General features: G+C 54.3%; 1 protein-coding gene across 1 annotated transcript in view; it reads right to left on the bottom strand.

Annotated features, from left to right (window-relative positions):
* Nucleotides 1-15,033, bottom strand: part of DPT (dermatopontin) — a 32,693-nt gene extending 17,660 nt beyond the window's left edge. Inside the window, exon 1 of the mRNA XM_070397696.1 lies at nucleotides 14,662-15,033. Within this exon, the coding sequence (XP_070253797.1) occupies nucleotides 14,662-14,966 (305 nt within the window). The 5' untranslated portion in view covers nucleotides 14,967-15,033. The remainder of the gene's footprint in view (nucleotides 1-14,661) is intronic.
* Between the last annotated feature and the right edge of the window lie 2,815 nt (nucleotides 15,034-17,848).

Genomic DNA, 17,848 nt, shown 5'->3' with positions numbered 1-17,848 from the left:
CCTGGGGGACCCGCCCCACCTGAAGCATGAGGTCTCACAGCCCTTCCAGATGAACAGGCCTTCAGCCCTCTGGTCCTCAGCGCTCTTGCCCACCTGGCCACCGGCCGCGGCCCCTCTTGTGTGTGTCGAGGCCTGACTGACCGCTGCTGGAATGCAACCCTGTTTTCCAAGTAAAGTTAAGTTTCCAGAAAATGCCGCAGGTAAAGTAAGAGGTGCCTGTGCTGATGGGTGGGAGGTGTCTTGCGGACAAACAAATGTTTGTTTGGGGGTTTCTTGATCTCGTTTTCAGTTCCTGGAAATGGTCTCGTGGATCCGACATTGAATATGTTTCCTGTCTCTGGCCAGAAAGCATCTGTACCTTCAAATATGCACCTAATCCTTCCTCCCTTCATTCTCCAGCACATTTGGTCTCGGCTACTCTCTCTATCAATCGCTGTGCTTTCGTGCTGACAGAAGAATTGAGGGATGGGTTTGGTCCTCAGTCACCTGTGCACATGAGCCTGAGACGTCAGGGGAGCTCAGCTATAGATCAATATCGCAAATCAGGGTGTGCATCGAGGCCCCTGCCCTTGGATGGTCTAGTCTCATTTGTGCTACCATCACTCCCATCCCATCAGGGATATCTCCACCTGCTCAGAAAGGGCTGCGAGGGTCTGGATAGTGGGCAGTGGTCTATTCTGACCCTGTTCCAGCAGCGAGTGAGAGGGGAGGCCAGTACAAAGCTCTCAGAGTTACCTGACGTGAGAAAGTGCACAAACTGGTGCTCTCCGCAACCTCTCTCTCATGTTCCTGCAGTCCCACTGTCCCTGCAGTCCCACCATCCCTGCAGTCCCACTGTCCCTGCAGTCCTCGCCGTCCTCTAAAACAACCCTTCCGTAGGAGCGGCCTCAGTTTCCCTGAGCTGGTGTCCCATTGTTTTGGTTTGTCCTGTGCCCCCTGATCACCTCAGGGAAGAGTGTTCCCAGGGCAGAAGTTCCCACAAGTGAAAATAACCTGGCGAGATAAGCTGGCCTCTTCCTGGGCCCCCCCAGGGTACCTCAGCAGGCAGCTGGCCCCACGGTCCTGTGTGGACAGTGAGTGTGTGACCCTCTTGCACAGCATCTCAGATAACGCTGCCCATGAAGACTGGACACAGGCCTTGGACTGAGAACTTGTGGGGAGTTAGATAAGCGAACAGAACTCCCTCCCTGCTCTGGCCCTTGCCTTCACATGTTGTACTGAGTTGCCCTGGAGTTTGGTAGTGGCCAACACAGTGGAATTATTCCTTCTAGAATGGATCTTTGAGGGGGTCTGTTTTCACACCCCACTATGTGGGAGCAGCGTAGCAGAGCAGGTAAGAGCATGGACTATGCTGCTGGACTGGAGCGCCAACCACTCCCGGCTGGGTCACTTTGACAGGCTTCGTGCCCTCTAATAGCCTCAGTTTCTCATCTGTAAAATGGGGATAATAATAGCACATCTATATCTATAAAAGGCTAAGTGACCGACCATCCATCAATGCAACCATCCGACTGACCGACCGGCCAGTACATATGACATGCACTGGCAACTTAAAAATAAACATTGACTCGCGCATGCATGATACATATAAAGCTCTTGCTGGTGCCAATTGCACACGTGTGTTTTGACCTGTTATTGTCCATCATGACTTTGGTTGACACTTCTATTATAGAGAAAGGGCAAATAGTGATATTAAAATATTTCTTCTAATTAACTTCCTTTCAATGTGCACAAATCCATGCACAAGGCCACTAGTACTTAGTAAGGTTATTTTGAAGACCAGACATACAATTCTGGAGACAGTGTCTTTTAAGGCTTAGTAAGTTCTCTATTATTGTGACTATACTTTCATTTAGTCCACATGGACTATGGTCGTGAGTATGCTCTGTGAATGCCACCTTGGGCTCTCAGTCTGCAGTGAGTGGAGAACTGTGGACTCAGGGCTTTTCCTGAGAGGTGTTCCTTAAAACAAGCTCTCAGCGTTGGCTGTCTCAGGGGCTGACACACACCTGCTTTGTGACATAGATGCTCTAGTGTGACATGTGGCTCCCTGGAGACGGTGAAGTCCGTGAGGGGAAAAGATCTTCAGTCTGCATTCCCCACAGTGCCTGGCACTGGGGGTCCAGCAAATGTTTAATGGAAGAATGAAAGAACGAGCGACTGATCCGGGCCTCGTCCATTACCAGAGGCAGAACTGACTTTGAGGAGCTCATCACTTGTGGAGAGTGGCTCCCAGGTGGCTGAGTGATATGGGCTATGGGAGGTGCAGCAAGTAAACAAAGCTTGATCAGGTGCATGTAACTGAGTAGATTCAAAACCCACGAGAACTTTGTAAACATCTTGACCACGCCCTTACTTTGCCTTGCAGGCCATGACACTGTCTCTCTAATCAGAGGGTAGTGTCCCACCTATCCCCAGCTTTATTCTCTTGTCTGTCTTCTTTAATCCTTCATCACCACCTCCCCCGCCACTACCCCAGGTTCACCCATGGCCTTGCTGGTGCAGCACAATCGCTCAAATCCAGGAAGGGCCCTGAAACTCGCTCCAAGGGGTTTCCAGGGGCTCAGTGAGGGATCCATCTTCTCCCACCACCTTCTCCCTCCGGACAAAGCCTGCCCTGGGACGAGGCTGCAGCATGAATACAGCTCCGGGCATTCTCTCCTCAGGTCCCCTCCCTTCCAATCGACCCCCACTTTTTTAAAGCATCTTATTTAACAAGACTCCCCTAAACATTCAGGCACCAGCTGCAGGATTGCACACACAGGCACCAGGCAGGCGAGAACCATGAGGGCACCTGTGAGTGGGAGGAGACTCAGGCAGCTGGAGGGGCTTGCACTGCTCACGTGATTCAAAGCCAAGTTTTAAAAGGAGCCCCAGTGGGGAGCCAGCAGACGTGTCCCAGCCCTACCTTAATGAGCCGTGTGGGGTCTCACCTCAGGCACCATGAGGGCTCAGGGAAGTGAGGGCCGAGATAAGAAGGGCCAGGATTCAAGCTCAGATTTTTCTGGGGCCAGAGCTTCTGTCCACAAGCTCTCGGGGAGTACATCAGGTTGCCCGAGATTATCCTGCTTGTGGCCCACCCCCGGCCAGGCTGTCTCCCCGTGTTCTGTGTTCCTTGTTGAGTCTGGGCTGTTGGTCAGGCCGAGGGATGGAGGCCAGGACTGTGTGTGCACACACTGGTTTTGTTGGTGAGGTCCTCCGGGGAATGATAGTCTCCCCTCCAGTTTTTGCTGGTCGCCATCCAAACATATCGAAAGCCCAAACTCTTAGCAAGTTCGGGGTGGTGCTGGGGCGGGCGTAGGATGGGGTGGAGGAAATCAGAGCCGTCTTGGTCGAGAGCTTGGTCAAGAGCTTGGTCGAGAGCTTTCCTAACCCCACAGGTGGGTGGGCTGCTCTCTTTTTCCAGCTCCACACACAGATGTGTCTGTGCCCAGAGCTGCTGGCCCATCCCTAACCCACTGCGGAGGTGGTGCAAGAGCAGCTTTACCCATCGTCCAGCCCAGCGAGGGACCCCTGTGTGGGGGAGACCATGTTGCGTAGCCTCCGTTACCCCTAAGGTTTCTCCCCCACCCGGCTTGATGAGAGCTTGAATTGCACTCAGATTCATTCTTTTAAGGAATTCATTGGCTGCTGTTAATTCTGTTTCCCCAGATTAATACTCTGGGTTTCTTTCAGGCATGAAGAACTTGGCCCACAGTCTCAGGATGGTTGACTCTTTCGACACATGTTCATCGGAACCTCCTCTCTGCCCGGTGCTGTGCTTGGTCCGGAAGCCTTTCTTGAGACCTGTATGTGAGCAATGCCATGACGACTCGGAGATTGGAGAGAAGTCTATTGGTATTAAAGACAGAGGCCAGAGTAAGAGGGGGGGGGGGGGGGGGGGCGTGTCAGGGGAGTGACAACCCATAGAGACAAACCCAGCCTGGGGCAAGTCTGCCCAGTCTCGCGGCTCTGAAAGTCCTGGATTCTGGTCTTGAGCTGAACAAAATGACTCCATGCCCATCGCATCCTTTCCGCTGACATGGATGCCACTTCTGCAAAATCAGGGCGACAATTCCTAGCCTGAGAGTTCCACGAGAAGGTTCAACAGATGCCGTATGTCAAGTGTCAACCACAGAGCCCAGCGCTAAACATGTTACTCCAAGGTGGGCGGAATAGTGGTTCTTATTATATTATCGTAAATAGTTATAATTAAATAGAACGAGAAGCCACATCCTCGTCTCCAAAAGCCACTTTCTGCTGGGGCCTGCACAGGAATTGTCAAGGTCGAACCCTCCCAGTGGGACAACGGGCTGAGCCCCAGGAAGTAGCATCAGAGGATAAAACACCCGGAGGCCTCGCTTCTCGCGAGGCCTTTCTGCCTTGACCATCCAACTCATCCTGGTTTTCTTCCTCGTGTCACGGTGTTACCCTCACACACGGTCTCTAACCTGCACTGACACTGAACTTTCTAACCGTGTGACACGCAGGCGTTGTCCTCCTGCCGTGGTGGGAGCTGAGCACCCCTGTGACAATGCTGTCTGCCGGGCACTCTGCTCGCCCCCTGCCCGCGTCTGGGTAAGGGCTCTGCTCCCTTCTCCGTGTCCAGGCTTTAAGTCTGCTGTCTGTCTACCAGGTTTCAAGAGGGGAAAGCAGGGACAACCTGGGTGGAAGGACATAGAACAGAGCAGAGAGAAATACAAATTCTCCCAGCACCAGCTCCCGCCCCGTGACGCGGGGGAGGCTGCCCGAAGGCCCTGGGAAGGTCCAGGTGACTTGGGAGAGGTACGTAAGTCCCGAGAGCATCCCCGGCCGTGCAGGACCGCAGGCTCAACCGCTGGAGCTCCTGGGCATCGATTATCCCAATCTTTGTTGAAACCAAGAAGTGTAACCCACCTCGGCGTCTCCCTGAAAATAGGAGAGCTGTTGGAGACACTCCTAATGCTCACATAATATTTATAGATCGTAACGGAATTGCATGTTCCCAAGACAAAACACTGCACATCGGGGGCTACAATCCAGCAATTTGTATTTCCACTCCAGCCTTACGCCTTTCCAGTGCTGTCGTAGTTATCTCTTTGAGTTTCACTTGCCACAGCGTCGTCATGCTAGAAGGTCAGCAGCTTTACCGAGAACTCACCATGTGCCAGGCCCTGTGTGTACATTCATTAACTTCACCAACAAAACTGTCCCACAGAACGGGCTCAGCTAGTCCATTCTCCACCCCCAGCACCTTTTCATTCTCAGGACACTCGGGTTCGGAGAGGTCAGTAAGCCCCTGAAGGACACGGAGCAGTGATGCATACCTATCACCTCATTGGACCTCACAGTCCCGGGGTCTGGTCTTTGCAGAGACAGCAACTTAGAGAGTTGACATGACTTGCCTACAGGGAGCAGTGGGGCTGCCTTTGGGAATTGTTCTGTTTGACTCCAAAATTCATAATCTTTCCATTACGTCAGTATACAGTACCTCAAAGAAACACACACACACACACACACACACATGCACACACATGCACACACACGCACACACATACAGGCACACACACAGAGGTATCCTGGCTCTGGCAGTACCTAACTGATTGGAAAGATTGTGTCTGACAAGCACCCAGACAGGAACAAATCCCCTCAAATCCCCTTCTGGAGCCTCGAGCCTCAGCCGTGCTCTCGGGCATAGCCAGGATCCATGTTTGCGGAGCTCCCCCAGGCAGCTGATTCCTGTCCTCAGGGGAGGGCGGTGGAGGGGAGGCTGGCTGCTCTCCCGCACTCAGCCTCCTGGTCCTCAGGGGTCACCCTACGTGCACGTGATGCTTCTTTAGCGCAGCACCCACTATGGGATCCAAGAGTAATAGTAACCTCTGCCCACAGCGCTGTGGCCCCAGCCGCCGGCCTGGGCTCTGCGGGTTGCGCTGTGAGCAGGGAGCCCCAACACTTCTGAGCTGCGGCCCCTCGCCCCTCGTACCAAACACACAGAAAACAGCAGTGCCTGCCCCCAGGACGGCTGCGAAGATCAAATGCGATTCGACTGTGAGTGACTCTGCAGAGACTGTATGTCCCTCATCGTCACTGCCCTGGGGTCTGGCAGTTTGAGAGAATAAGCACCTGGGAGTGAATTAAGGGGCAGAGGAATGCGTGAAGGAGGAATATTTAATGACTCCGAAGCACCACGGAAATGAGGGCTGGGGGTACTAGCACCTCTAGTTAACGTGACATTCCCCTGGCTTTCCAATGGCTTCGCTCTCTTGGCCTTAAATCCTAGTCTATGGGGAAAGGGCCTTGCTCTGGGGTGAATTGGAGCCCCCTGCCACCCCTCCCCGCAGTGCAGAGCCTGATTCTGTGATGCTCTGTTTGCATTAACTCCCAATATGCACCCCGCCACTGGCATCCTTGTTTGCTTTTAAATCCTTTCATTTTGGAAAAGTTAAGATTCACAGATGTGTGAAGGTCATACAGGACCTGTGAACCTCCCCCTCGCTTCCCGCAGGGTCGGCCTTCACAGCTTGGGCGCCTGCACGCACACCCAGGAGTTAACGTGGACACCACTCAGCTCCAGGCTGGAATTAGACCCACCGGTTTTCCACTGATGCCCCTTCTGCTCCAGGACACGCACCAGGACACCACATGGCACACAGCCGTTATGATTTTGAAATAAGACGTTTACTAGTGGAGTTTAACCTCAGTGGGACAGTGAGATTTCAGGGCTCACAGAAACCTAATAACAGGGTGCCAGCCATGCTCTGTGCATGGTTCAGAGGCTCTGGGGGTCTAACAAGCCCACCCCGCCCAGCGGCAAATGCAACAAGCAAGAGTGAGGTGTGAGCATAAAGCTGAGCCCTCATTGTAGACACTGGAACCCTGAGACCAAAGGTGTGGCAAAGTGGTGCCCCTGCAGGAGGATGGCAGGACAGGACCCCTGAAGCTCCCGCTGGCCTGGCCTGGTCTTCACTGTGCATTTGGGGGACCCGCCACGAGCCAGCATTATCCTACACACTGGGGGAGTATCCACACAGGGCGAATGAGACAGAGTTCCTAACTTCACCAGGCTTCTGCGTGGGAGGAGACAAACAGTATGCAAAACCAAGCAGGACATGACAGGGGGCCCCCAGGAAACACTGAGCAGGTGTGTGGGGGGCGTGTTGAGAGGAGGTAGCCTGGATGGAGGGCACCTGTCACTCTGCCTACATCTCGCCTTGGTCTCAGAGCTGCCATCGAATTGCCTCTGGTGACTCTCCGAAGCCCAGGGGAAAGGCAGTGCCTTCAGACAGGACACAGTCCCTCCATCGCTGAGACCCTGGGCCCAGTCAGCCTCCTCCAATCCTGGGTTCCCTGAGGCTGCCTTCCCGCCCGTGAGGGGCCAGGTGTCAGATTTATTTATTTATTTATTTATTTTTATTTATTCAATATTTACCAGTTGCTCTGGAGCAGATACCTGTTAGAGCAGATACCTGTTAGTGACTTCTACAGCATTCATTGTGCTTGTTTTCAGCCTTGAAAATATAAGGAAATTAAACTGTCTCTTTTTAAATTGAATGTATTGGGGTGACATCTACATATATAAAAGGCTAAGTGACTGACCATACGTATGTCCAACTGACACACAGGCCAGTACATATGATGCGCACTGGCAATTTAAAAATAAATGTTGACTTGCACATGTGCGATACCTATAAAGCTCTCTCTGGCTCCAATTGCATGACTGCTTTAATTTTATAATTCTGTATTATATATACTACTTTGACATGTAATTTTTTGCAGTCACGTAATTACTGCACGAATCTTTCTTCTAATTAATTTCCTTTCAATGTGCATGAGTCCGTGCTCCCGGCCGCTAGTTGGTTAATGAAATCATGTAGATTCAGGGGTGCTATTCTATAACACATCACCTGTGTGTTGCACTGTGTGTCCACCCCAAGTTAAGTCTCCTTGCATCACCGTTTATCGCCCCTGCACCCTCTCCGACCCTCCCCACCTCTTTCCCTTGGGCAGTCACCACACTGCGTCTGTGTCTATGAGGGTTTTGTTTTTATTTGATGGATCCCTTCATGGGCACTTAGTTTAGATCGGGGTTTATTTTAGGCTCTGCTCTTTCTCCTGTGAGCGTCCCAGCAGCAGCCTAACAGCTTCTAGAGTGGTGCCACACCTTTCTTGTTTTCTGGAACGAGAAACCAACTGCCCACGGCCACAGGGCCACTCGGTGCTGGAAACGGGCTGTGAAGCTAGGTTTCCTGGTTCTAAGACCAGAGCTTAACCTCCTAGAAAATTCCAGCCCCATCTTGTTCCACGCAGGTCCACATGTCCCACAGCCTGTGCCTCTCAAGCTAGAGAAGATTCCAGACAACTGCCGAGGCACATCTGGGACCCAGGAAAGCCTCCTGCCACGTCTGAGCTGAGCAGCCTGCACACTTCAGGATCCTGTCTCAGCTGAGCAGCTGCGTGGGCCCCTGAGCCGCGTGGGCCCTCAGCCTCATGGGCCCTCAGCCTCATGGGCCCTCAGCCTCGTGGGCCCCTCAGCCTCGGTGGAAGCACCATTAGAGCTCTGCCCACTCAGCCAGTGTCCTCAGCAAACCCTGTGCACTGTCGTCCAAGCTGAGAAAAGAGCGGTCAGACTGCCGGTCCCAGAAGGCTCCCTGCCTCCCGGTCCCTGAGCTCTACTTGGCCCTGGAAATGCACTTGGATTTTTCTTGCTGGTGTTCTAGACTCCTCTCCCCTCTTAACATAAACCCTGCAGGCTAATTTAGTTATACGAGGCAGCCAAATTGCACAGAATCGTCCGTTCTTCCCCCAGAACAGATTACGAGCCTGGACGGGAGAGATAATTGCTTCCCAGCCACTGAGCAGTCCTTCCCTCCAGACTTTCTACTGAGACTGGAGTCTGAAGTCAAAGCAATAATTATCTAAGGGACAAAGAGCCTGTGGGTGGCGGGTGTCCATCCTGAGGGGCTGTTTCAGGTTTGTGCATTCTGTGCTCTGTGATTAGCAAGGGGGGCTCCCCAGGGGAGCAGCGGGGACTCTAACTCTGCACACTCAACGTGAGGAGGGAGCGGAGGGGGAGGGAGAGCCTGCCAGCCAGCGTCTCACTTGCCAAATGAAATGATGTTATCACCACTCCCTTCTCTGCAAGGCATTTGGGAGTTAATGACAAACCAGTCACAAGTTGTCAAGTTGAAAAGCAAACATCACTTGCCTTCTCTAAACAGAAGGACAAACAAGAACAGCAGAGGCAAGAAAGTCCAAGTGCCCGTGAGGGCCCAGCAGAGCCAGAGCGGGGGTGTGCCCTCCCAGGCCTGCGTCTGGATGTTCATTTTCCAAGTGAGCAGGCAGCTGACCCAAAGTCACCGGCAAATTGTCTTCAGAACCAGGATCCTGACCCAGGCCTCCTGACTCAGCGCCCGGGCGCCTCCTTCGGGGGTGAGGAGCCATCTCTGGGCGCTGCTCTGCTGTGGCTCTAAGAGGGCCCCTCTCATAGGACACCCCTGGATGGGCGACTAGAGGGACAGTTTAACTAGGCCTTCCCCAGGCTCCGTGCCAGTGACGGGCCCTGCTTCTGGGAGTCCCTGGAGATGCCAGTCTCTGAGGCAGGCAGTGGTCCAAAGGGGTTTCGGATAATTATGCCTGCTCACCACAGGCAGTGGGGTGGAGGACGAAGGCCCAGTAAACAGTCCCCCACCTTCCACTGCCTGTGTGACCCTCTCCCCACTCTTCCACTGGCTGGCTGAGCCCCTCCTCAGTCATGGTAACCAAGCTGGTCCTCAACCTTCCAGAGCTGCGCTTGGCTGTGACCTTGAGATCCCGGCCTCCCAGGATGAAAACTGCGGCCCTGAGTCCAGTCCTGCAGCCCTGAGTCCAGCCCTGTGGCTCTGACCTTGTCCCACGGCCCTGACCGACCTTGTCCTGTGGCCCTGAGTGCAGTCCTGAGGCCCTGAGTCTAACCCTGTGGCTCTGACCTTGTTCCATGACCCTGACCTTTTCCTATGGCCCTGAGTGCAGTCCTGAGGCCCTGAGTCCAGTCCTGAGTCCAGTCCTGCGGTTCTGACCTTGTCCTGTGACCTTGACCTTGTCCTGTTGCCCTCAGTCCAGCCCTGTGGTCCTGACCTTGTCCTGTGGCCCTCAGTCCAGCCCTGTGGTCCTGACCTTGTCCTGTGGCCCTAAGTCCAGCCCTGTGACCTTGACCTTGTCCTGTGGCCCTCAGTCCAGCCCTGTGGTCCTGACCTTGTCCCGCGGCCCTGGCTCTGGGGCAGGCCGCAGGCCCTCAGTGGCCCAGCACTGTGGTTAAGCACCAATGCTTTGGAGTTAAGACTCCTGGAACCCAAATCCTGGCTCTGCCACTTTCCAGCTGAGGAAACCCCTGATCTCTAAACCTCAGTCCGTCCACCAAAGTCACCTGCAGATTTGCTCTGAGCATTAAGTAAGAGAATCAGGGTACGTGCTCAGTAAATGGCCGCTGTGTGTATGACTCAGAGGTCCCCTCTCTTGCCTGGCTCCTTCTCCCAGCAGCGTCTTCCCCCTGATGGCCCATCATTTTCGGTCTGCTGGTAGTGTGACCCCCCCTCCCTGCAAGGGTGTTATGCTTGACCTCCCCCAAACCCACTGCACCACATGACATGTCATCCAGGCTTCCTCCTCCCTGGGCAGGGTCCCCCACCCTCCATCCATCCGCACACCTGCCTCCATCCAGGTGGCCCTGCCTCCATCCAGGTTGCCATGAGTAACCAGCCTCACACCTAGTAGCTACTGGGATGGGCTCCTGACTGAGCACAGGACTGGGCCAGTCACACCCACAGCGAGTGAAGCACAGGCTGGGACCATGCCCGGGCCGTTGACTGGGGCAGAGCCCAGTCAGGTGGGAGCAACAGCTCCCCTAGAAGCCTTTGGTGACCTGCGCTCCAGTCACGGACGGGCATGCCCTCCATCACAGCAACTGAGAGCACGTGTAACGGGGTAGCAGGGAGCCACGATTTCACTTCTCTTTGCCTGGTTCTTGTCCCCTTGCCCCCATCCATTGCTCTACATCAGCGTTTCTCAAACTGTCTGGTGAGGGTCCAGTTGTCTATTTCCCCAAACTGCAGTGGACTACAGCCTGGCAAACCCACCCAGCGCTCCAGTGGCGAGGTTCCTGTAGGACTTGCCCAGGCTTCAGTGGGTGCTGTTAGTGAGGGTCAGGCAGCCCCCACGGGAGGGACATGCTGTGACAGTCCCAGGCTGAGTGCAGCAGGGCGTCCCTTACCCAAGTGCAGGGGGCGTCCCTTACCCAAGTGCAGGGGCGTCCCTTACCCAAGTGCAGGGGGCGTCCCTTACCCAAGTGCAGGGGCGTCCCTTACCCAAGTGCAGGGGGCGTCCCTTACCCAAGTGCAGGGGGCGTCCTTTACCCAAGTACAGGGGCGTCCCTTACCCAAGTGCAGGGGCGTCCCTTACCCAAGTACAGGGGCGTCCCTTACCCAAGTACAGGGGGCGTCCTTTACCCAAGTACAGGGGGCGTCCCTTACCCAAGTACAGGGGGCGTCCCTTACCCAAGTACAGGGGGCGTCCCTTACCCAAGTACAGGGGCGTCCCTTACCCAAGTGCAGGGGCGTCCCTTACCCAAGTGCAGGGGCGTCCCTTACCCAAGTACAGGGGGCGTCCCTTACCCAAGTACAGGGGGCGTCCTTTACCCAAGTACAGGGGGCGTCCCTTACCCAAGTGCAGGGGGCGTCCCTTACCCAAGTACAGGGGGCGTCCTTTACCCAAGTACAGGGGGCGTCCCTTACCCAAGTGCAGGGGGCGTCCCTTACCCAAGTACAGGGGGCGTCCTTTACCCAAGTACAGGGGGCGTCCCTTACCCAAGTACAGGGGCGTCCCTTACCCAAGTGCAGGGGCGTCCTTTACCCAAGTACAGGGGGCGTCCCTTACTCAAGTGCAGGGGGCGTCCCTTACCCAAGTACAGGGGCGTCCCTTACCCAAGTGCAGGGGCGTCCCTTACCCAAGTGCAGGGGGCGTCCTTTACCCAAGTACAGGGGCGTCCCTTACCCAAGTGCAGGGGCGTCCCTTACCCAAGTACAGGGGCGTCCCTTACCCAAGTACAGGGGGTGTCCCTTACCCAAATACAGGGGCGTCCCTTACCCAAGTACAGGGGGCGTCCCTTACCCAAGTGCAGGGGGCGTCCCTTACCCAAGTACAGGGGGCGTCCTTTACCCAAGTACAGGGGGCGTCCCTTACCCAAGTACAGGGGGCGTCCCTTACCCAAGTGCAGGGGCGTCCCTTACCCAAGTGCAGGGGCGTCCCTTACCCAAGTGCAGGGGGCGTCCCTTACCCAAGTGCAGGGGCATCCCTTACCCAAGTGCAGGGGGCATCCCTTACCCAAGTGCAGGGGCGTCCCTTACCCAAGTGCAGGGGCGTCCCTTACCCAAGTGCAGGGGGCGTCCCTTACCCAAGTGCAGGGGCATCCCTTACCCAAGTGCAGGGGGTGTCCCTTACCCAAGTGCAGGGGCGTCCTTTACCCAAGTGCAGGGGCGTCCTTTACCCAAGTGCAGGGGCGTCCCTTACCCAAGTGCAGGGGGCGTCCCTTACCCAAGTGCAGGGGGCGTCCCTTACCCAAGTGCAGGGGGCATCCCTTACCCAAGTGCAGGGGCGTCCCTTACCCAAGTGCAGGGGCGTCCCTTACCCAAGTACAGGGGCGTCCCTTACCCAAGTACAGGGGGCGTCCCTTACCCAAGTACAGGGGCGTCCCTTACCCAAGTACAGGGGGCGTCCCTTACCCAAGTGCAGGGGGCGTCCCTTACCCAAGTACAGGGGGCGTCCCTTACCCAAGTGCAGGGGGCGTCCCTTACCCAAGTACAGGGGGCGTCCCTTACCCAAGTGCAGGGGGCGTCCCTTACCCAAGTACAGGGGGCGTCCTTTACCCAAGTACAGGGGGCGTCCCTTACCCAAGTGCAGGGGGCGTCCCTTACCCAAGTACAGGGGGCGTCCTTTACCCAAGTACAGGGGGCGTCCCTTACCCAAGTACAGGGGCGTCCCTTACCCAAGTGCAGGGGCGTCCTTTACCCAAGTACAGGGGGCGTCCCTTACTCAAGTGCAGGGGGCGTCCCTTACCCAAGTACAGGGGCGTCCCTTACCCAAGTGCAGGGGCGTCCCTTACCCAAGTGCAGGGGGCGTCCTTTACCCAAGTACAGGGGCGTCCCTTACCCAAGTGCAGGGGCGTCCCTTACCCAAGTACAGGGGCGTCCCTTACCCAAGTACAGGGGGTGTCCCTTACCCAAATACAGGGGCGTCCCTTACCCAAGTACAGGGGGCGTCCCTTACCCAAGTGCAGGGGGCGTCCCTTACCCAAGTACAGGGGGCGTCCTTTACCCAAGTACAGGGGGCGTCCCTTACCCAAGTACAGGGGGCGTCCCTTACCCAAGTGCAGGGGCGTCCCTTACCCAAGTGCAGGGGCGTCCCTTACCCAAGTGCAGGGGGCGTCCCTTACCCAAGTGCAGGGGCATCCCTTACCCAAGTGCAGGGGGCATCCCTTACCCAAGTGCAGGGGCGTCCCTTACCCAAGTGCAGGGGCGTCCCTTACCCAAGTGCAGGGGGCGTCCTTTACCCAAGTGCAGGGGCGTCCCTTACCCAAGTACAGGGGCGTCCTTTACCCAAGTACAGGGGGCGTCCCTTACCCAAGTGCAGGGGGCGTCCCTTACCCAAGTACAGGGGGCGTCCCTTACCCAAGTGCAGGGGGCGTCCCTTACCCAAGTACAGGGGGCGTCCTTTACCCAAGTACAGGGGGCGTCCCTTACCCAAGTACAGGGGGCGTCCCTTACTCAAGTGCAGGGGTGTCCCTTACCCAAGTACAGGGGGCGTCCCTTACCCAAGTACAGGGGCGTCCCTTACCCAAGTGCAGGGGCGTCCTTTACCCAAGTACAGGGGGCGTCCCTTACTCAAGTGCAGGGGGCGTCCCTTACCCAAGTACAGGGGCGTCCCTTACCCAAGTGCAGGGGCGTCCCTTACCCAAGTGCAGGGGGCGTCCTTTACCCAAGTACAGGGGCGTCCCTTACCCAAGTGCAGGGGCGTCCCTTACCCAAGTACAGGGGCGTCCCTTACCCAAGTACAGGGGGTGTCCCTTACCCAAATACAGGGGCGTCCCTTACCCAAGTACAGGGGGCGTCCCTTACCCAAGTGCAGGGGGCGTCCCTTACCCAAGTACAGGGGGCGTCCTTTACCCAAGTACAGGGGGCGTCCCTTACCCAAGTACAGGGGGCGTCCCTTACCCAAGTGCAGGGGCGTCCCTTACCCAAGTGCAGGGGCGTCCCTTACCCAAGTGCAGGGGGCGTCCCTTACCCAAGTGCAGGGGCATCCCTTACCCAAGTGCAGGGGGCATCCCTTACCCAAGTGCAGGGGCGTCCCTTACCCAAGTGCAGGGGCGTCCCTTACCCAAGTGCAGGGGCGTCCCTTACCCAAGTGCAGGGGGCGTCCTTTACCCAAGTGCAGGGGCGTCCCTTACCCAAGTACAGGGGCGTCCTTTACCCAAGTACAGGGGGCGTCCCTTACCCAAGTACAGGGGCGTCCCTTACCCAAGTGCAGGGGCGTCCCTTACCCAAGTGCAGGGGCGTCCCTTACCCAAGTGCAGGGGGTGTCCCTTACCCAAGTACAGGGGTGTCCCTTACCCAAGTGCAGGGGCGTCCCTTACCCAAGTGCGGCAGGGCATCCCCTTGGTCCCCTGCACCCCCTTACCATTCCATGCCGGCCCTGTTGATCTCTTCCCACCAGCACTCCGTAGGCTCCCCCAGGCTTTGGCTGGTGGGCATGCAGGCGTAGTTCCACTGTCTGTCCGAACCTTCCTTCTTGCTGAAGATGCTCCTCACGGCCACCACCACCTGCCCGTGGGGACACTGGTAGCTGAAGCCCTGCCGGTTCAGGTTCACCCACCCGTCGTCGCTGTAGTCATGGTACTGTTGGTACGGGTACCCGTAGCCACCATACTGGCCCCGAGCCACGGCGACCAGGGGCAGAAACACCCACAGAAGAGCGAGGCTCATGCTGTCTGGGCTCCTGGCAAGAAGTGTCACCCCAGGTCTGCTGGGCCGGCCGTTTTATGCAGCTGCCGCCGACATGTGGCTTCCAGATGTGCGGGGCCGGCTCCAACTGCAATCCGTCACTGTCTCGGCAAAGCTCTGCGCGGCGCTGGCCTTAGTGCATCCAGCGCGTTTTAAGGTGGAATTCTAGGAAAATGTCAGGAACACACAAATGGAAGGACCTCCTTGGAGAAAGAACAGACTTGCAGATCGATCATAAAAGCGAGGGCTTCACACTCCTTAGAAACACTCACCTGAGGAAGCAGTGCATTGGGCCCCTTCCCTCCCCTCCCCTCTCTCTGCCCCACCGACCCCCACCAGCACGCCCTGGTATTTGTTCTTCCAAGTAGCCTCCCAGGACTGCACAGGTGTCCGGAGTAATTTCAAGCACCAGGTGGACCGATCTGGGCAAGGCTGGAAGCCTGGTGGCTGATGGGCGTGGCCCCCGGGGCGCAGGGCTGCTCTGTTAATGCTCAAGTCACCTTCAGAAGGATGTGGGCCCCTGGGAGGCCAATGGACCATTATCTCTCAACACAAGCTGCCAGACACACACCCTAGGAACTGGGCTCGGCTCTCAAATACTTAATGAGTTTAATCTGAGCGAAGCTACTTTTTAACCTTCCATGTGATTTCTTTTCCTTCACGTTAAGCATTCCCCCCGAGGTATGATATATCTTTTTAAATGTTTAGCATACAGCCATGCAATCAGCACCATAATAACACAGAGAACAGTTCCATCAGCTACCCAAGCCCACTTATGCCCCTTGGTGGTCATATTGTCCTCCATACCCAGCCCCTGGTCACTCCTCATCTACTTCCTGTCACTATGGTCTTGCCTTTTCCAGAATGTCAAATCAATGGATTCGGACAATATGTAGTCTTTTGTGTCCGACTCCTCTCACATAGAAGAATGCTTTAGAGATCCATCCACATTGTTGCAGTTGGTTCTTCGTTCCTTCTGTGTTGAACATATGGTATGGTGCGGCTGTATTACAGGTGTTAACCATGTTAACCATTTACCTGTTGAAAGACATTTGGGCTTTCCCAGTGTTTGGTAATTATGGATAAGGCTGCTAAAAACATCCATGTATGCATTTTTAATACTTAAACTTCATATATTTTTGTTTTACTGAGAAATAATGGTCATCCATTACTGTATAAGTTTAGGGCATATCACATGATGGTTTGATTTACGTATACTGTGAAATGGTTACCACAATAGGCTTAGCCAAGATCCATCTTCATATATATATATATCTAATATGTAAAGTTCCCCTGGGGAATTTGACCGGGAGACCAGGAGTTCAATCATTCACTATGATGTGCATTGACCACCAGGAGGTGGTACGGAATGAAGGAAGGCCCCAGCCAATCAGCTGGAAGGCCCCAATTGGCCCTGATCGCTGGCCAGGCCTAGGGACCCTAACCGTGCACGAATTTCATGCACCAGAACTCTAGTAGATACAATAAAAAGAGGAGAAAGAAGAAAAGGGGGGGAGTTCCTCCCTGTGATGAGAAATGTTAGGATTTACTCTCTTAATAACTTTCCTATTCGTCATTCAGCACTTAGCTATAGTCACCATGCTGTACATCAAGCATGTCAAACTCTCATCCCATGGGCCACATGCCTTGTTTATTTGGCCCACATTAGCCTTTGAGTTTGACATGCTTGCTGTACATTACATCCCTAGTATTATTTATCTTTTATATTATTACTGGACATTTATAACCCTTTGACCACCAAAATCTAAAAAAGGAGATCAGATGCATGGTTACCAGAAGCAGAGGGTTGGGGGAGGAGGATTAGAGGAACAGGAACAGGCTTTTGTATGAACAAATTTTTATGTCATGTGGGCAAATACCTGGGAGCGGAATTGCTGGGTGATAAGGTAAGTGTATGTTTAACTTCTTAAGCAACTGTCTGATATCTCTAGAGGCTGAGCCATTGTGTTTCCCTACCAAAACTGCCATAATCTCTTTTTAAATTTTAGTCATTTAATAAGTTAATAGTTTTTTAGTGGTATTTCAATGAGGTTTTGGTTTGCATTTCCATAATGACTAATGATTTTGGGCAACTTTTCATGTGTGTCTGTTGGACAACTATATGTCTTTGGCTGTTTAATCTTTTGAGTTTTTTGGTAGTCTCCTAAGTCTGAATCATTTCCATTTTTCATGAGGGTTGTCCTTGAGGAAGTCTACTAATATAATGGTGGTAGATCAATTACGGTCAAATCCCATTTCTCAAATGTCTCCCATCTCGAACAATTCAGTTCTTAACCAAATTGTTCATAGAAAAAATGTCGATGTCTCAGTTGTCAAACCAAACTTCGGTTTTCAACCGGACAACGCTTTCTTCCTGATACATCAGCATGACAAAAAGTGTCTCTCAGGCAACAAAGGAGAAGATGCTTTTGTTGCTGGGGAAATCAAGGATTAGCACAATTTTAAAACATAGAGACCATTAAGAGTGCTAATGTTGCTCAGGGTGTGAAAGAAGCAATGGTCACAGGCACTGGACGAGGTAGAAAGTCTGTTGTTGCTTTGGATAAAGGAGAAGCAGTGAGCAGATGACAGCGTTTCTGAAGCAGTGATATGTGAACAAGCAAAGATGCTGCATGCTGGCCTGAGAGACACCCCTGGAATGAACGCTGGAAATGAGTCCTGTGAGGCCGGTAGGGGTGGTTCCATCAATGTAAGAAAAGAAGTGTTTGTTCATAGATTAAACAGTCCATTAGACATGTACTGCATATAAGGAAGGTTAACAGGGGATCATTTGGGGGTCTGGAATAGATTAATTCAATTTATATTATTTCTAATGGGAAAAATGGTTTGGCTTTTGAGCAAAT

The sequence above is a fragment of the Myotis yumanensis genome, unplaced genomic scaffold (assembly GCF_028538775.1).
Source record: "Myotis yumanensis isolate MYYU_CA2020_CCGP unplaced genomic scaffold, mMyoYum1.0.hap1 SCAF_17, whole genome shotgun sequence".
Lineage (NCBI taxonomy): Eukaryota > Metazoa > Chordata > Mammalia > Chiroptera > Vespertilionidae > Myotis > Myotis yumanensis.
Note: the sequence above shows the minus strand (reverse complement) of the source record. Positions and strands in the feature narration are given on the sequence as shown.